Source organism: Acanthopagrus latus, chromosome 20 (genome assembly GCF_904848185.1).
Source record: "Acanthopagrus latus isolate v.2019 chromosome 20, fAcaLat1.1, whole genome shotgun sequence".
Taxonomy (NCBI): domain Eukaryota; kingdom Metazoa; phylum Chordata; class Actinopteri; order Spariformes; family Sparidae; genus Acanthopagrus; species Acanthopagrus latus.
The window spans coordinates 11,908,341-11,927,252 of record NC_051058.1 but is presented as its reverse complement, the minus strand read 5'-3'; the positions used below and the strand labels follow the sequence as shown (position 1 = coordinate 11,927,252).

At 42.5% G+C, this 18,912-nt stretch overlaps 3 protein-coding genes across 5 annotated transcripts; 2 read left to right on the top strand and 1 right to left on the bottom strand.

The window, feature by feature from the left end:
• Positions 1 to 642: 642 nt before the first annotated feature.
• LOC119009345 (translational activator of cytochrome c oxidase 1) lies at positions 643 to 3,651 on the top strand. 3 transcript variants are annotated; one of them, XM_037080489.1, is made up of 6 exons: positions 643 to 782; positions 900 to 1,191; positions 1,283 to 1,389; positions 1,522 to 1,649; positions 2,404 to 2,566; positions 2,869 to 3,651. In XM_037080489.1, exons 2-6 carry the CDS (start codon positions 903 to 905, stop codon positions 3,076 to 3,078), a joined length of 897 nt encoding a protein of 298 aa, XP_036936384.1. In that variant the 5' UTR covers positions 643 to 782; positions 900 to 902; the 3' UTR covers positions 3,079 to 3,651. The 3 variants fall into 3 exon arrangements, with proteins under 3 accessions (XP_036936384.1, XP_036936385.1, XP_036936383.1); XM_037080490.1 differs by having other exon boundaries at positions 671 to 743; XM_037080488.1 differs by having other exon boundaries at positions 678 to 1,191.
• Positions 3,652 to 5,622: 1,971 nt separating this feature from the next.
• LOC119009343 (potassium voltage-gated channel subfamily H member 6) lies at positions 5,623 to 10,729 on the top strand. Its single transcript, XM_037080486.1, is given in 11 exon segments — positions 5,623 to 5,661; positions 6,757 to 7,202; positions 7,403 to 7,779; positions 7,889 to 8,088; positions 8,223 to 8,475; positions 8,576 to 8,769; positions 8,945 to 9,053; positions 9,159 to 9,425; positions 9,570 to 9,750; positions 9,920 to 10,148; positions 10,265 to 10,729. Coding segments are annotated over 11 exon segments (2,559 nt in total). The 3' UTR covers positions 10,529 to 10,729.
• Positions 10,730 to 16,284: 5,555 nt separating this feature from the next.
• Positions 16,285 to 17,640, bottom strand: LOC119010214 (G-protein coupled receptor 42-like). Its single transcript, XM_037082188.1, has one exon. The coding sequence runs from the start codon at positions 17,638 to 17,640 to the stop codon at positions 16,765 to 16,767; it is 876 nt and encodes a 291-aa protein (XP_036938083.1). The 3' UTR covers positions 16,285 to 16,764.
• Positions 17,641 to 18,912: the final 1,272 nt, after the last annotated feature.

Genomic DNA, 18,912 nt, shown 5'->3' with positions numbered 1-18,912 from the left:
ACAAAACACAAAACACAAGCACAGAAAATAATATTCAGTGCAGGAAGAGGCAGAAAGCCCAGAGGGCTTATTTGAAAAGTCAACCTAAATAATGCTAAAATATCACAAAGTTATTGGAAACACATGAATACATATTAAAAAAAAAAAAAACTTAATCAATAATTACAAAATAAATGTACATTAGAAGTACAATGTTGTGGCTTGTGTTGCTGTTGTTTTGTGGACCAGTTCTTCCACTTGTGTTCTGTTGTGTTTATATTCTGCTGTGGTTCCCAATTGAAACCAGAAACACCCTGGGGTCCTGGAGGAGATTTCAGGTTCCCATGATTCAGGATGTATTGCATATTTCATTTAGTACAGCTTGAAGGTGAAAGGCTCAATGGGAAGACGTGCATGAGAAAAAAAAACATGCAGGTATAAAATGACTAGTTTATAAACAGAAAGCAAAACTGGAGAAATCATGGATGACATGTGCCCATCTCCTCAGCTCACAAATCTGATTTATTTCAGTATAAATAATTGAATTGAATTTTAACAGAATGGCTAAAATTATACAATTTAAGAATAAATAATGCCACGTGGGTTTATTTTAACTTTTCAATACCATGAAACATTCAACAGTGTACCGTGACTTGATCGATCTTTTATTTTGAAAGGCAAGTTTCTGACGTCATCACAACCAGGAAGTGCCGGGTTCACAGCAAGGACGGCAGCAGCTGCGTGCTCCCCTGACTTGTCAGACTGTCAGTTAGCAAACATTAGCATATTTAATTTATGTATTGGTAAGAAAATAATTGTGTAATGCTGACGGAGACCCGCTACCCGGCTCTTGAACACAGTCTTCGCTCCGCATGTACAGCAGGTTGCTGTAACACTGTTCTGTGTGTGTTTGTATGAAGGGCATGGCGGGGGCGGCGGTGGTGTTGAGGGCTCTCCGGACCCTGCGCCCCGGGACTCTGGCCACGACCTCAGGCTGGTTCTTCGCCCCGGCGGAGTCCGTCCTCCCGCCGCCTTCACGCGCGTGGTGCCCGCCGCGGAGCAGCTGTCCTGTCAGGGCGCTGCAGGTGAGCTCTGCCTCACGCGCCGGACACAACAAGTGGTCAAAGGTGAAGAACATTAAGGGACCCAAAGATGAGGCGAGGAGCAGGATGTTCAATAAGTTAACTATGATGATCAGGATAGCCGTGAGAGGTGAGATTAAACAACTTGCTCAAAGAACAAATGTCTGCTGTTTCTTTTCAGTGACAGCTATGATTTACTTTGCTGTTGCCTTCTTCTGCAGAGGGTGGACCCAACCCAGAGATGAACATAAACTTAGCTCAGATACTGGAGCAGTGCAGAAGCAAGAACATGCCGAAAGCATCCATAGAGACTGCAATGAAGGCTGCGGTACGTTGACAACACGTACTGTCTCATGAATGGGTGAAGACTGATGAAAAAAAAAAAAGTGTCTTAATAAGCTCAGAAAGACTCCTCGGCATAGATTCTCTCAGTCTCTTATCCATGTATTTTTCTCCAAAGGGCAAACCAGCGCACCAGCACATGTTCGAAGCTCGGGGGCCCGGTGGGTGTCTGCTGCTCATCGAGGCCCTGACTGACAACCACTCTCGCAGCCAGCAGGATATTAAACGCCTGCTAATCAGGAATGGGTCAGTCTGGCTTCCTGTTATCTGACTCTGCTGTGACTGCATGAGCCGCAATACTCAAACACGGATATTACATGTGCTTTCCCCACACCGCTGAGTGTTATGGATTGGTACTTTAACTTCTGGCCCTTGAATAATGGTCAAACGAACACATTCTCTGTCACTGGTTTGAATGAAATACCTATCGCTGTACACAGTTCAGATATCCAGGGCAACATAGGAGAAGAATGCATGGTAATGTTGGTGTATTGGTGATGGAGGTTGGTGCAGTAGCCGGTATACAAATTGCAGCAGCCACTAGATGTCCCTGTACAAACAACTTTCTCTTGGATAAGACGCTGCCGGCACAGATGCCAAGAGAAAAAGGAAAACAGACAGCTAGATCTTAAAAACAACAACATGCATCATAATCCCTCATTCTTAGTAAGCACTAAGTCTGTATCTCCTATCCAGATGCATTAACTGAATAAACAGGGCTCTAATATCAATGACACACCATCTACCGGATCTACCAGCTTAACTGTGTGGTTTTATTAATTAAGTTTGAATAATAACACAATGTGTCACAGATGAAATGGCACAAAATGTTGTCTGTCTCTTGGCACGTCATTCTTGAAAGACAGACAAACAATAAAAACAAAAAAGTAAAACTTACCTAATGAAAACACAAACCCATAACTGGTTTATGATCCACCCATATGGTCAAATGGTTTTGGTATGTTGTTTAGCTGAGGTGTAATTCTGTCCTCACCCACAGAGGGATGCTGTCAGAGGGAGCGCGGCACAACTTTGAAAAGAGGGGGGCGGTGGTGGTGCCGGGGCAGAACGTATCGACAGAGCGAGCTCTGGAGCTGGCCATCGAGGTGGGAGCTGAAGATGTCCAAGAGACTGAGGATGAGGAGGAGCAGCCCCTCCTGAAGGTCAGACATGGAGAGACTTGTTGTGTACAGTGTGTGTATTAGGGATACAGGTGCAGGATACAGCAAGTGATGGGAATGAGGCATGTGTCGGACCATCCTGGCGGGCTGGTGAGACTTGGTTTAAAATTCTTGCACAGACTGGCAGAGAAACCGGTTTGAGCTCGACCACGATGTTTTGTTTATTTTCATACTTTTCATACACCAAGCATTGTATGAAACATGTATTTGATGACTTCAGTATATAACAAGTCGCATTCCAACCACAGCTGAACTAATATTCTGATCTGTTTCTCTCTCCTCAGTTTATTTGTGACACGATGGACACAGGAAAGGTGCGAGCCTCATTGGAGCAGCAAGGGATGACGATTACATCCGCCGGGTTGGAGTTTTTTCCCCGCACCCTCTTGTCTCTGGATGAGGACAACCTGAATGCTGCTTCAATGCTCATAGAGACCCTCACTGACTGTCCGGATGTAGTCCGAGTGTGGGACAACATTCAGGCGGACAGCTGAACGCGCTGCCTGGACACTTGGTGGACTGAATATCTCACATGTGGAGTGTCTGATATTGCAGAGGAAGGATTCATCAACAGATGCACTGTACTGCTAACTGCTCATTGTTATCAATGTGGAAATACGAGTGTGGTCCTGGTTAAGATTTCCTAAATATATTCTATTGACAGACTTCACTTGTCAGAGGTTCATTAACAGCTGGCCTCAAGCATATAGAAGCCATAGATGGGAACTTCTGCCACTATGTTCTATGTTGGCAAATGCTTTAGAAAGTACGAAAAATAAATCTTGTCTGATACGGATGTCGACAGAAAAGTTCAGTTACCTCTTATATCCAACCTATGAATCTATGAATATGCAACTTTTATTTCAAAAGTTTCAGAGGGGACACTCCAGGTGAAGAGGATACGAATTTAACAAACGATATCTCCATGAAACCTCTGCAGCCGATGACTTAGATCAAGACACTTAAGATGTTTTTGTGTTACTCATTTTCTGCAATTGCAAATGATTGCTTTTTGTCAATCAAGAAAATGTTGTCATCAACAATTAAAAAAAATCTCCTTGAAGACACGCCCTTTCAACAAACACTTGTGGATGCTGCATGCTCTGGTATTGTATTTCCATTTTAGGAATGGAATGTGATGAACATTAAGAAACACTTCTGTCAGAATCCTCAGAATATTGATGTAAAGTTTGGTGTATATAAGTGCTACTGAAATCGAGATTTATTTTCTGAGAAAACATTTGCTTTAAATGGCCTTTAATGGCACACATTTCGGTGAGTAGGGTATAAAAAAAAAGAGTAGTAGATATAACCATGAAATTTCTGCATTTGATTTCCTACATCAAGACAGTTATGTTTTGTATATATTCTCTGATATGTTAAAAATGCCAATTAGGTCTTTCCTTAATAAATATGCACTTATTGGGATGCATTTCAGAACAGAAATCTGAACTAAAACACCTTAGACGACATGGAAGCAAAAGAGCCCAAACTCAAAATTGACCAGCGAATGCAGGAAATGTTTTAAAACTGTACTGTCTCCCCTTCAGTGTTGAATAAGACGCCTCCTGCTCCTACTGAACAGTCCATTCTCAGTGCATTTACTCTCATGTTTTCACTCTACATAGAATATATGAGTTACGTGACTTTCCGTGAACCAGTCGTGATCATGCTAGTCTTAAACTCTGATTCGAGGTGAGCACAGAAAATAGACCACTTAACTTCTGCAGAATGAAGCGAAATGTGCTGTAAAAATGTCAAATATTCTCCCTCGTCGTTAAAAGTGTCACTGAAACATGTTTATGAAAAAAAAAAAGGAATAATACAGCTGGTTGAAGGTTACAGCTCAAGGACGTGTCGAGCTAATGTCATCACGGGTCATTACACCCTCGTCTTACTGTAGTGCCAGCATGGCAGTCAATATGATTCCACATTAACAGTATGCATGCAACATATTGAGCGGGTACTATACCTTCAGCCAGCCAGTTTTGTTTGGTAAACCATAGTGTCATGTATGTCACAGCCTGAACTATATCAATAAATTAAACTAAATTGCATAGGTGAACACTGCAATGGGAATACTGGTGGTACTGTGGAAGTCCAGAGTAATGGCTCGGAGCCCATTTACTTTGTTTATCAATGCACGTCATTGATCTTCGTGTCACTTCCTCTCAGCTATAGCATGGCATTGATCGGTTTCCAGTGTTGGCGAATGTTGCGCGCCAACATGCGAGCTGCAGGTCAGTCCTCTGCCCCGTGCCAGAGTAAAGAGTTCAGCATCGACGTCTGATTGAAAGAAGAACATTTGTTTTGTCTGAACGTGAAACCATGAAGGAGGAGAGGGAATGTCATTGGAAACAGTCCAAAAAAGTGTCCCGGAGGATGGATGCTTGAGTCATGGCTGCCTAGAGGTCAAGACCAAGAAGGCTCTGACATTCTGGACGCGAATCAGGTATGTCGTGTTTATTTACTTTCGCTTTGACCGAATGGGACAGAGAGACTTTTCTCAGACTGCTGCCTTCCCAATTCAGTAACAGTCTGTGATTCAAGTATTGAGACTGTTCTGCATTTGAGTGCAGAGTATTTTTGGGAGGGGCACAGTTAGATTGGCATTCTGGGAAACGAGAGTTGAGAGGAATTTGTTAAGGGGAGGCGGGGGAATCCAAATATTAAACGTCACTGAGTGGTTCCCTTTTCTGTTCATTATTGAGGCCCAAATACAATTGCACAGTTATAAGTCCAGTTTAACAAGAAAATGACTTCATGAGCACTGTAATGGAGCAAATTGTGCTGTTGAATATTATAATTGTGGGTAGGGGTACAGTAGTAAGCCAAATGTCTAACCCTCACCCTTGCCCGAGCGTGAAACCAAAGAAAAAACACAACTTGCTGAGCTTCTCATTGGCCTGAACATAAATCCAGTGATGTTATGCTGATCACCTGCAGACAAGCAGAGCTCCATGTCTGACTCGGACCTTATGAGGAGTGGGGGACCGGCCAGCAGGGGCCCAGAATGCCGCTCACCTGCAACTCCGAGGATGGACCGCTCTCAGAACGTCACGGAGAAGGTCACGCAGGTAGGGGGGTCAAGAACTTCACATGACTGAGAGCGAAGAAGTCCTAGTTAAGAAATATAAATGAGTGAACTTGCAGCCACATTTTAAGAAAAAAGCCTCTGACTGTGATGCCCGATTATGCGTTCACTGCTTGTTTGCTCATTAGCCATTGCTGATTTCTAAGAAATGAAGAGGCTCCCAGATAGACTGCTCTTAATTAACCTGCTGGTGGAAAAATCAGTGGGTGGTTAGGGGGCTGGATGTTTTTTCTTCTGGGTGTGAAACTACAGTTCAATTCAGACCCACTGCTGTTACTGCGGGAGCCCTGGGGCTCGGGATTCTGCATCAGTGCCTCTGTGTAGCGGTGTGTGGTGGATGTGAAACAAATGCCAGTGTTTGCAGAGACCCGTGACCTTGCTACACAGGGTCACTTGTTGATTGCTGTCTATATATCTATTACTATAACTATTTATCTATCTACCTGATGGATCTATCAGTCTGCAATGAGATCTGCCCAGAATATTAATTTGAAATTGGGCTAAAGAGAACACGAGGACTGTGGCAGCACATGAACTCAGTTATGTGACTGTGACGCCCAACTCATTAGTACAGCCCTCCAGCCCACCAGCATCCTGCACTCAGTCAGCTCTTCGACATTTGATCACAGGACACTATTGTTTTGGCTTCCCTTTTGCATTTTTTTTTTAATATCTGGAAGTAACTGTACTGTCTGGATGTAATCTTCATCCAAGTCTTGCCACTGCTGAGCGTTGCCAATGACAGGATGGTGAAGGATTTGTTGGACCTACATGGTCGCAATACCAGAGCGCGCAGCATCCATAAAAGTCTTCGTCGAAAGAGTGTATCTTCTAGAAAGGTCTGTTGGTTGGCATTAGTTCAGAGAGGAAAGAGTTTTGTATCAAGGAATATTTTTGTTTAACTTGCAGTTGCAACACTTAATGTGCTTTGTGTAAATCGAGAAGAGTTGCAGTTTCATGATTTGTGAATGGAAAAGTATGTACACAAATGCACAGTATGTCAGGATGATACATACTGAAAGAACCTTAAAAGACAATATTCAGATTTACTGCATACTGATGAATTCTTCACCTTTAGGTCCTTTCTTTGGAGTCTGATGTCCTGCCTGAGTACAAAATTGAGGTGCCAGAAACAACATGGTGGATCTTGCTTCACTACAGCCCCTTCAAGGCATTTTGGGACTGGATTATTCTCCTCCTGGTCCTCTACACAGCTGTTTTCACACCTTACTCAGCCGCCTTCCTCTTGGATGAGCACGGGGATATACGTCAAAGGCGCTGTGGCTACACATGTAACCCCCTGAATGTGGCGGACCTTTTGGTGGACGTGCTGTTTATTGTGGATATAGTCATCAACCTTCGCACAACGTATGTGGACCACAATGACGAGGTGGTCACAAAGCCAGGCCGGATAGCCAAGCACTATATCAAAAGCTGGTTCCCTATTGATCTGTTCGCAGCCATCCCTTTTGACCTTCTCATTTTCAGATCTGGATCTGATGAGGTAAGAACTCTCCTTAAAGGGTATCACGTGAATTTATTGCAAAGTGCTCTAGTTCACATTTGTTTTTAAAGGTGATCCTTTGATATAATTAAACTGTCCTCAAGTGATACAAATGTTTCTGTAAACTTCTCTAAAGCCTCTGTAAATTGAATGATTATTTCCCTTCCTAACATCCTCTTTCTTGTTGTTAATGGACACCAAAGATGGCAACCTTAACCAGTCTGCTGAAAACAGCTCGGCTGCTGCGACTGGTCCGCGTAGCAAGAAAGCTGGACCGATATTCTGAATATGGGGCTGCTGTCCTCTTCTTGCTTATGTGCACCTTTGTGCTCATCGCCCATTGGCTTGCCTGCATTTGGTACGCCATTGGCTTTGTCGAAAGGCCGTACACGGAGACTGGTTGGCTGGACAACCTGGCCGAACAACTGGGAAAGTCGTACAATGACAGCGACTCTTCCTCCGGGCCATCAGTCAAAGACAAGTACGTCACTGCGCTTTACTTCACCTTGAGCAGTCTGACGAGCGTGGGGTTCGGTAATGTCTCTCCAAACACCAACTCGGAGAAGATCTTCTCTATCTGTGTCATGGTCATTGGCTGTGAGTTGAATAATATGTTTGAGGCTTTACAAAAATCACTGCAAATCAAATGCCACAATCAGCAAAGCCTTATTTAATGTCATTGTCCTCGTCGGTTCTTCTGTCTCAGCTCTCATGTATGCCAGCATATTTGGGAATGTGTCGGCCATCATCCAGCGTCTCTACACCGGTACGACTCGCTACCACACCCAGATGCTGCGAGTCAAAGAGTTCATCCGATTTCACCAAATCCCAGGTTGCCTTCGCCAAAGGCTGGAGGAGTACTTTCAGCATGCCTGGTCCTACACAAATGGCATTGACATGAATGCTGTAAGTATAAAGTGACAGATTGAGTGAGCTTGTTTTCATCAAAAGCCCTACCTTAATCTGAAACACTTGTCAAGCTATTTCAGTACCCCTGTTTTGTATCTAACTACTGATATGTTGATGGTTTTGTCTTGCAGGTGTTGAAGGGATTTCCAGAGTCTTTGCAAGCAGACATCTGCTTGCACTTAAACAGATCTCTGCTACAGAACATCAAGGCTTTCCACGGAGGCAGTCAAGCCTGCTTGCGTGCATTGGGGATGAGGTTCAAGACAGTCCACGCTCCTCCAGGAGATGTTCTGATCCACTACGGAGACATCCTGGACTCTCTGTTCTTCATCTCGCGTGGTTCCATTCATGTCATCAGAGATGACGTGGTGGTTGCCATATTAGGTAAAACCATCAAACCACAGTTTTGGTGCAGCCTCTCAAAAATATTCCAAAACCATACCCCAACACATGATCCACAAAAATAATGCTCACGCTCCTGCAGAAAAGAATGACGTATTTGGAGAACCCATCCACCTGTATGACGAGCCAGGGAAGTCAAATTCAGACGTCCAAACCATCACCTACTGTGATCTGCACCGCATCCAGAGGGACGACCTGCTGGAGGTCCTTGACATCTACCCCAGCTTTGCCGACAACTTCTGGAGGAATCTGGAGATAACTTTTGACTTGAGAGATGTATGTTGGCAGTCCATTACAGACAAAGAGTTACATCTTGACGATTTGAATTTTGAGATGTTTTTTTCTAATTGAGCCACGAATATTTTAGCATTTCTCATACATACATGCTTAAAATGCTCACCCAAAAATAACATCTCTTGTATGTGATCTTGTTTTTTTCTGTGTTCATCAGGCTGATCAAGCACCACCAATAATAACAACTGATGACTCTGGTGACGACTGTGGTTATCGCCACAAGCCAAGACACAAAATGCATTCCCTGGACTGCCGAATCAGGCCAGGTGAGATGTCTGGTGTCATAGTCAAACAGGCTTTTGCATACAAGTCTTTTGCGTAGGATACCTTGAATTGGGTAACAGAGTAATTGAATGCCTTCCTGTGAACAGATGGAATAGATCATGAAGACTCGTACCCGCTCCAGTCCGTCTGTCGTCATCACTCACCTCCTCAGGACCGCTGGGATGACCATTGTAGCTGTGGATCTCCATGTTCCCAGTCAAGTGAAGATCTGGCTAAGCCTCTTGCTCACAGTGCCAAAGTAGAGCTTTACCCTCCGGATGACGGCAGAAAGGACTACTCGCCTGTAGTGCAGCTGTTAGCCCAGAGCGGCACCTCAGTGGGCAGGGAAGCAGTGTTGGACGTTGGCCATCAAGGTAAGTGGATCTTGATTGCTGCTGGAGTGCTCCTACAGCCAAATGAGCATGGCTGTGTTCAAAATCTCTTTTTGATATTCCCACTTCCTCTCAAATTAGGGATTAAGAGTTTTCAACACTTCCTCCTCTTTTTATTTCCTTCAGCTTCCTCTTTAAATGTCCCAGGAATGTACCGATACTGGCCAGATCGACAGCCACAACAGTTCTCCAGCCGTGCCTGTCGATCTTCCTCTGTCCGCAACTCGTACCACCCACCACCCTTCACAGAAGAGAGGCCCAGTGAGCTGGAGTCTCGACTTGAGACTTTACATTCACAGCTCAACAGGTGAATTTAATGTGGATGTCAGGATCTTTTTTCTTATCAATCAAGTATCACAAATTAGGTCAATGCATGTGACTGCACATGAGGGCTGGAGCGAAGTTTCTTGAAAAGTACCGCTGACACGCTTTATTTTAATTGAAGCTGTTATCATCATTGTTTCTTGAATCCCCAGACTGGAGACTCGTATGACAGCCGACATCAACGTTATTCTCCAGCTTCTCCAGCGGCAGATGGCCCCTGTACCTCCTGCTTACAGCACTGTATCGTCTAGCACCCTCCCCAACAACTCACCCGGCCTGTACGGCACTGGGACACCGGTGCTGCACAGCATGTACCCTATTTCCCCCATACAGATGGACAGTCGCGCACCCACACAGGTATAGAAAACACCAGTTAAAACAGTTAAAACTTGTAGAGAGATTTCTTTCTAAGCTTTCGTTTAAAACATTTAAAGGTCTGTTGAATTTTTGTTTCTTTGCTTTAGAGCTCTACCCAGACTGACCATACATTCACCAAGAAGTCCCAGGAGTCAGTGTCCAGCGGTATCCATGTGACTGTGGAATCAGACGACACCATCTTCATGACCGTCACCCCTGAAACTGAGACCCATACAGGGTTGGCTCAAGGGCCGCCCCAGCCTTCAGTCCAATCCTCCCTCACGGAGAATCCCAGACTGTGTGGCAGCCTCCGCTACCCCTCACTGCCGGGAAACCTGGACATCACCTCAGGGCTGGCTGACATCCAGAAACACCTCTCAGACCCTGTGCTGCCTGTCATTTGAAGACCTTCAGTAACTTTTCCTGACTGCCAGCATGACTTTAAAACTGGCAGTACACTGCTACTTATAGAGTCTTTTTATGGACCCATGTCTGCAATTCAGGTATCATTACACCTTTGGACATTTTGAGTAAGTCAGTCGACTTCAAGGATTTCCATGTAATAATGTTCACACCGGACTACATTAAATCAGAGAGGAATACAACATGGGTATCATTCTTTTTAATGCTTATTTAAAGTGTGTGATTAAGAGTGAACACACTTTATTGACAACTCAGAGTCCTTTTATACATCTTTTTGTTACATTCTGGGTCATTAATAATTTAATGCCATTAAAATCCTGTGACATTTAATCCTGAGTAATTGTTTCCTAGCCTATTTACTAGCTACCCTCAAACTTTTTACCCAAAGACAAGAGCCTGACCAATGCTAGATTTGTGAGGCCATTACCGATATTATGTGAGAGAGTGAAGGAAATCATCATTTTGCTAAATATGCTTTTTTTTCAAGAGTTAGATGAGAAGATCGATACAACCTGAAGAACATCCAGCAGTTAGTTATCTTGGCTGAGGGCAAAGACTGGAAACAGGTAGCCTGATTCTTTTACAAAGGTTAAAGATAATCCACCCACAGAACCTCTGCAGTCAAGTACTGAAGAGTACTGATCCATGAGATATTCCACCATATAGCCCCTCATGTAACCAATCTTTATGCCAAGACAAACTCTGTTCACTGAATGCTGGTTGTAGCTTCATAGTATACAGGCATGACAAATATATTCCACAGTGTCAAACTCTTGTGACCCTTCTGATCACATTTTATGGGCTGATGTTCATTTTTTTCAACAAAAACCCATCCCATTGCACCAATCAACTGAATTTGGCTATTAAAGAAAAGTGACAAAGAAATGTTCGTGGGACATTTCACTGTTAATAATAATAATAATCATACTGATTTTGTCAGCGCTCTCTGGTGCATAAACTGTGTAATGACTAGATTCCAGCGAACATATCTCGGTTTTTTTGTGAACTGCAACTTCTACTTAATTATTGGCCGATATAACTGCTGTTGGGTTTTTTTTTAATGTTTGTTTTTTTAACTTATAGACAGTAAACTATCACACATCATAATCCCACACTGACACACACACAACAGGTAAGAAATAACTTCACTCCCACATCACATTACAATACCAGCATCACAACAGGATGGGGCTGTTTTTCAAAAATGTACGATTCTCTGTCGTGTTAAGTTTTGTGATTCTGTTAACTCAGTGTTACATTTGGAGACTGCACTAACTCAACCTATCATAGCTAACTGTAAATCTGTGCAATAGTTTCTGCTATCGGTGTATTGACGAGTAATGTCACTGTCAAATAATGTAAACGTTGTCTAAATGTAAAACTTATATATAATTGTGAAACCTGTCAGGGATGGTCTATTTCTGTACAAAAAAATGTATGTTGCTATTACTAGAAATGACTGGTGCTCTGAAAAACATTTTTTATTATGATCAATTAATACTTTACCTAACCTTAACTGTTAATGTATCTCAACAAAGAGGGTTTTCATAACATGTTATAAATATATTTAAGACAAACAAACCACACACTAAACCACATTTAATCAACTTTCTTGAATGGCTTAACTGCATTCTTGCTTCATCAGAAAAAAGTCAAAGATAAGTATGACATTACTGATAAATCTACACACACAATGTATCATGCAGCTTATAAAAACGTATCCATGAGACAACATGCTGGAGCTGTAAGACAGTTGAACCTTGGTTCCCTGTCCATAAATGATAAATGTCTAATTGTCTTTTGGTTCGAGGAGCTTTTGAGCTTTGATACAGGATGTTTGAGCTTTCTGATATAGGATGTCTTGGTATTTTATTACAAAATCGAGCAGTAAAATACTCTAGTTGAAAAGGCTTTATGCACATCATCTGTATCAACATGAAACTGATATAAGCTTGAACTAAATCTTCCTTAGTCCTGCTTGAACAAAAATTGCCTTCAGTGTCAGCTTGTAAATTCAACTGAGAATGTTTCCAGTTTTTTTTTTTTTTTTCAAATTGTTTCATGATCGCTCAGAGTATTTCAAGCCAGTTGTTGTGGCAGATTAAGCTGTGCTGGATGGATTTTATTGATCGCTCCCAGTATAGGGCAATATAGGGTCCTCAATGCCCCGCGGTAACTGGTAGATGTCCCAGATTAGACCCTGGTGGTCCTCCACTAGATAGATCAGGAGGCTTGATTGAAATTGATTTATCTTATTTAAACAGAAAGAAAATAGTGTCACCCAACAGACCTAATAGACCTAATGGAGAGTATTTTTCAACTTGTTTTCCTGTCCAAGAAGACATAAACAGATTGAAGCAAGAGCAGTGCTGTTCACCTGACATTGTTTTTGGACATACTTATCTTGGTGTATATATGATAATAACCTCAGGAATCACTCTAAACATTTCTAGAGGTGGGAAGCTTTGCTACTCTCAACTTAAGAGATCTCTACTGTCTCTACACTTGTTGTTGACTTGCTGTTGCTTTTAGCCGTTCCCTGGCCTGTTACTTGGCTTCCTGTCAGTATGGACGGCCATGCTTTCTGGACAGCCATTCACTGTCCCCCAGAGGATAAATCCCTTAAACAGTAGAGATCCCTTGACTTTGACTCCAGTGCCAGCAGCAAGTTGCCATGTCTGGCTTTCAGTGAACTGTCAAGGCAACTACTGGATTGAAAGCCAAGAGACATAGTACAGATGTGCACAGTCCCCAGAGGATGTATCATATGACTTTGGTGATCCGTTGACCATTCCTGTATTGCCACCAGTAACTTAATTTGTATGGTATCTTAACATCTACTAAATAGAATGGCACAACATTTTGAACACGTATTCCATTTAGTCACTCTGTCTCTCTTTGGGCTCATGTCAAACTCTGCTCTGCAGGTGTGCTCTTTTCCATAAATACATGATTTGCAAAAAAGCGGTGTGTTGACACCAGGCCATTAATTTGATTGATGTGTCTACACAAAACACTTGCAGTAGCTCCCACAGATGTTTCACACTTCCATCACGGCAACAAGACACAGCAGCACAGCAGACCCTCTTAAAAAGGTATGTTTCAACCAGTATGGATTTGATTTAAACCAATTTTTTTTAAAAAGCAATGCTCTAAAGGCGTCTGTCCCTCAGATCTTCTATCCTCAGGCCTCCCTGCTTGATGATGCTGCTGGAGATTTATCCTTGCTCCAAGAATCTGTCCAACGGCTCTGTCTTGGAAACATCTGCTTTTCAGATATGTGACAACTTCCCATGGTTAAAATACTCTTGGGCAGTTTGCACAGTGCTGTGCTTTGCTTTTGGTTTTCCTGCCTCCGTTGCCATCCTGTGGGACCTGTTCAAGACACACAGGAGAGGAACTCCCTTCACACCAAGCAACTTCTTCATACTGAACCTCACCATCATGGATGTTGTCTTCTTGGCCTTCATCCCTCCTGGACTATTGAATTATTTAATCTGGCAGAGCTGGAGTTTTGAAGTGATTTGGGACTTTGTTTATTCCTTCAACACATGTGGGAGACCCCTCCTGATGGCCTCTGCCTGTCTTGACTGTTACCTGGCAGTGGTTCATCCGATCACCTACCACAAGAAGAAGAGTCTGACTCCCAGGGTCACGATAGTTGCCATTATTTGGACCTTGACAGCTGCCTCTGGGATTGTGTTCTGTCTCTCTCTTGGAATATTTTACACCATGTTTTACACTGTCCCATTTATTATAGCAATTGTGATCATTGGAATCTGTGATGTTTTCATCTTCCATGCGCTTGTTAAGTCTGACCCCGGCAAAAAAAACATCCACCCTAAAAAGCAAAGAGCCATTCAGATGCTCGTCAACAGCCTGGTGATAACAGTCATCTCTTACCTTCCACCAGTGCTTCTGGTAGCAATAGGGAAGCCGCTGATCAGTGATCTCACTACCTTCATGTGCACTATCGGTCTTCCCGGAACCATTACCTCTGCTTCTGGGTCTGCTGTCATGCCTTTACTCCACATTAACAACCAAGGGAAGTTCAGTCGATTCAGGTTTGGCTGCTGCAAGAAGTCTTAGGCTCAAAGTTTTACCCCTGTCTTTTGTTTTCAGATGCTCCGTTGACCCTCTGAACAGCAGTGGTTCAAACAGAACCTTAGAACCTAGAGTTAAAATGTGGGATGTGGAAACCAAACTGTAAAAAAAAACAAAAAAAACAAACCTGTATACATAAACAAATGTTAATATTGTCAAGAAATACACAATAAACCTGTTGAACCCAATTGTGTTGATCGTGCTCACTGATGTTGAGCCAGAGCCGAGATGGCTGCTGAAATTTGGTGGGATGCAACTCAGTACATTTACTCAAGATATGCACATAAATCAGTCTGAGTTATATTATTATTTAACAGCACTGCTCCTTTATTCTTCCACTTAACTACATTTTAAAGCCAGATATTGTACCATTTGCTCCACTACATTTATTTGATAACATCAGTTACTACTTTGCAGATTGGATGCTGCATTGTAGGTACGTTAAAAACAGATTAGACTTTTATTGAGGTATTTTTTGCATGGATGAATTTTTACTTTTCCTGAATTAAGATTTGATGATTTTGACTTTTTACAATGGTGGCTGCACTAACTCATGAAATGGATAAATAAAAATGGAACAAAAGGAATTAAGAAAATAACATGCTCTATTTGCTCTACAGAGTGAACCATCAGCATTTCCATCTATAAGACACTTCATTCATATATAATTCTCTATAGTTTTCTTCATACTGAGACATTAAACTGAAAAAAACAACAACAACAAAAAAAAACAATTGAAAGTGAATAACAGCTCAACCACTGGATCACTCCTGTCAATTCAATGGGGTTTTTTCTAACCACATGACAGATTTACATTCGGTCCCGCGGGGACAATGATCTATTACAATGTAAATTCTAAAGGCATACAGATCGTCTTTCATGATTCAGGTGTGCAGGTGTAATCAAACATCATTTACATACTGAAAAAGCACACCGTGTGATGGAAAAGTACTGTACTCCTCCAACAAGTGATTTGTAGAAACACATACAGACAGAGTTGGTTATACTTTTTTGTTTTGTTGTGTTTTTCCTTTAGTCTCCTGATTTCAGTGGTTCATCTCATCCCTACATTTTATTCTATTCATCCTTACTTTTCCTTGTAATTCTGCGCTGATTTATTACAGTGTTCTATTATCATGATGCTTGTACAGTGAATACAATAACATCAGACTTTATTGATCCCAGAAATGTAGCATTATAGCATCACAAGAAGACAAGAGAAGTTGACAAGGAACAGCACAAGAGATAAGTCAAAGAAATAGTTCAGTATTCTGATCGTCCAGATCATCACACACAGACTGACATTTATATATAGATTCATCTATATACAAAAAATACTCCAAAGTCCCACACTTGTCACCATGGATGAAGGCTCGTTTTCCCCATCATATCCCCCACAAAAGTCGTTAACTGGACGTGTGGAGGTTCCAAAATATAGGAACAACAGAGAGGTGCACACCGTGTTTTTATTAATCCTTTATTAATGCAAAAGGACCTTATGATTTATGATTATCTGATTTAAAATTGCTTGATTGTTGACTGTTTATCACTAATAAAAGATGTGAGTCCCGTCTGTGATGCAATAAAATATATTTGTATTAAGTGACTCTGGTACATTTTGGTGACATTTTAAGAGCTTTAAGCACATTTTGATGATTATCGCAATGATATTGGAAATCACAGTTCCTTCTGCCAGGATAGTCGACTTGACGTGATCATACTGTCCCGTGCTTCTGAGGCTCCCTTGATCAATGGCTGGAGTGAGATGATTCTGTTGCCTGTTAATTTCATTTTCTTTTATCTACTTTTCTCCCATTTTATTGACATTTCTAAGGTTAGGTGGGAAACTTGCCGCCTACAGTAAAGGTAACAAGTCTGCCTTAAATGCCTATAAGTGTGCCACAATGTCACCGACGGTTGTTTTAATGGAAACTTTGTTGTGTAGGTCAGACATTTTTTTTGTTTTCCCTCGTGCATCTTATTTATGATTCATTTACAGGTTTATTGTCCTTGAATATGCCATGTAATTGTCAAGTTTCAATTAGTAGTTATTTGTAATTCTCCTGTAAATCTCGTGGTGTCACGCCTGACCCACTATCAACCATCTGACCTTTTATTCCGAACAGCAGGGGCTCTTCAGTCGCCCCAGATTGCCCAGATAGAGCAGAGGCATGATTGCGCTCCCTGCAGTTGGGGTTGTCAGGACGGGTATTGCCAGATAACATTCATACACGTCGTCGTCACTAATGATCAGATCCCCGATGATGTATGCCAACATTGGAGGGATGTATGAGGTGACGGTCATGACCATGCTGTTGGTGATGATCTGCAGAGCCCTCTTCTTCTTTGGATGGAGGTCTCCTCCCGCACGGAGGGAGTTCTTCAGAGTCCAGAGGATGGAGACATCACAGATGATGATGACGGGCAGCGCTATGATGTACACAAACATGGCCCAGGCGCTGTGGCTCAATTCAGCGATGACTATGGACACAGACCCCTGAACCGCCGTGACGATCCAGACAGCAGCGGCCATGAGGAGCCGGGGAGTCAGACTCTTCCTGGTGCGGTAGGTCATGGGATGGACCACGGCCAGGTAGCAGTCCAGGCAGATGCAAGCAGTGAGGAGAGGTCGTCCCACCAGGTTCAAGGCATACAGAAAATTGCTCAACATCTGGACGGAGGTGATGTGCCACAGGAGGAAGTTGCACAGCCCGAACGGGACAAAAACCAAGAAGACCAAGTCCATGAAGGTGAGGTTGAGCATGAAGACGTCATTGGGGGTGAAGGGGGTCCCCGCTCTGTGTCTCCGGAGCAGCTCCCAGAGAACAGCAACACATGCAGGACACCCGACCAGAGAGCAGAGAGCGCTGAGAGAAGCCCAGACCATGATGCCCTCGACCATGTCCCCGCAGTGTCCAGACTCGTCCTCTGACGGCTCGCTGAAGTTGGAGGTTAGATTCTGAGAGCGAGGATACACGTGGAGGAACATTTCTCACCGGCAGTGACACCTTGATTTATCCCAGTAGGATCAGTGACAACCTCAAAATCAATCAGGAATGTATAAGATGCACATGAAGCGACTCCAAAGTGGTTTTTAAAATGTCCCAGGTGTTTTTGGGACTTTTTAAGGAAGCGGTCAATTTGTTTATTTTATGAAAAAAAATCAGGATTTGAATATGCAAGTGACAGCGAGGATCATTTTTCAGATTTGGTCTGTACTGAGGTTTCCAGAAAACAGAGAATCAAGCTGCCTCCAGGCTCTGTAGATGTGGCTGGTTAATGTGTGGTGAGAAGAACTGGTGAGGATGAAGATGTTTTCTGCAAACACTTTGTTGAAATGAAGTTCTCTTCAGGTTCTCCATCAAACTAGTTTCAGAGAGTATATTTAACTACACAACAAATACTACTTTTTTCTTTTTTTACAGACATACCTTTAGAAAGATTCAGGTTAACATCAAATACAAAGACTTTGGTGCTTTCATTCCTCTAATACTGTGTAGTGATACGTGACCAGAAACACATCAGGAGCATCAAATCCCAGAAGTGCCACGACTGCGATACTATCGGAGTGAAATGGGTTGATTCCTCCAACTTTAAAGATAATTGGGAAACTAGATGTTAACTAGCTACTGAGCGTCACTGCACAAGTCAGGTAGCCAAAAAGACACAAAAATTAAACATCATTGAGAGACCTGCAATGAACGTATGGGAACACAACGCTAACCAGCTAATTTTGGTGAAAAAGGGCCGTTGTTCTCTCTGTCTTTTAGACAAACACCTTTGTTGTAGTTCCACAGACCGCCACTAGATGGCAGCAACAGTTCGGTGTGAACGGTGAGCCGCAGGAATTATATGATGTGAAATGTAAACTTTCAAACTTCAGTGGCCCATGTGTGTAAAACCAATTAGCATTTGACAGTGACCAAATGTATCCAATCAATATTTTATGAGTCTGGAAAAAGAAGGAATTATTTGATGGTTTTCAATGATAACAGAAAATAAAATCTGGATTATCTTTAATGTTTTTCATGGCAGTTGCTACATATGTATCTACGGTGGCCCTGAGGTCCAAAACACAACATCAGGTCAGAAAACACAATGACAAACCTGAAAACACAGCAACATTTTAAATAAACATAATAAAAAGTTGTTAAATGTATTTTCTTACTTGTTGTTTTGTAAAAGCGCTGTGCTTCGTCTTGTTGTGTTTTCAGTCTGTTGTGATTTCCAAAAGGATTTTCGCTTTGTTTTGTGATATGTG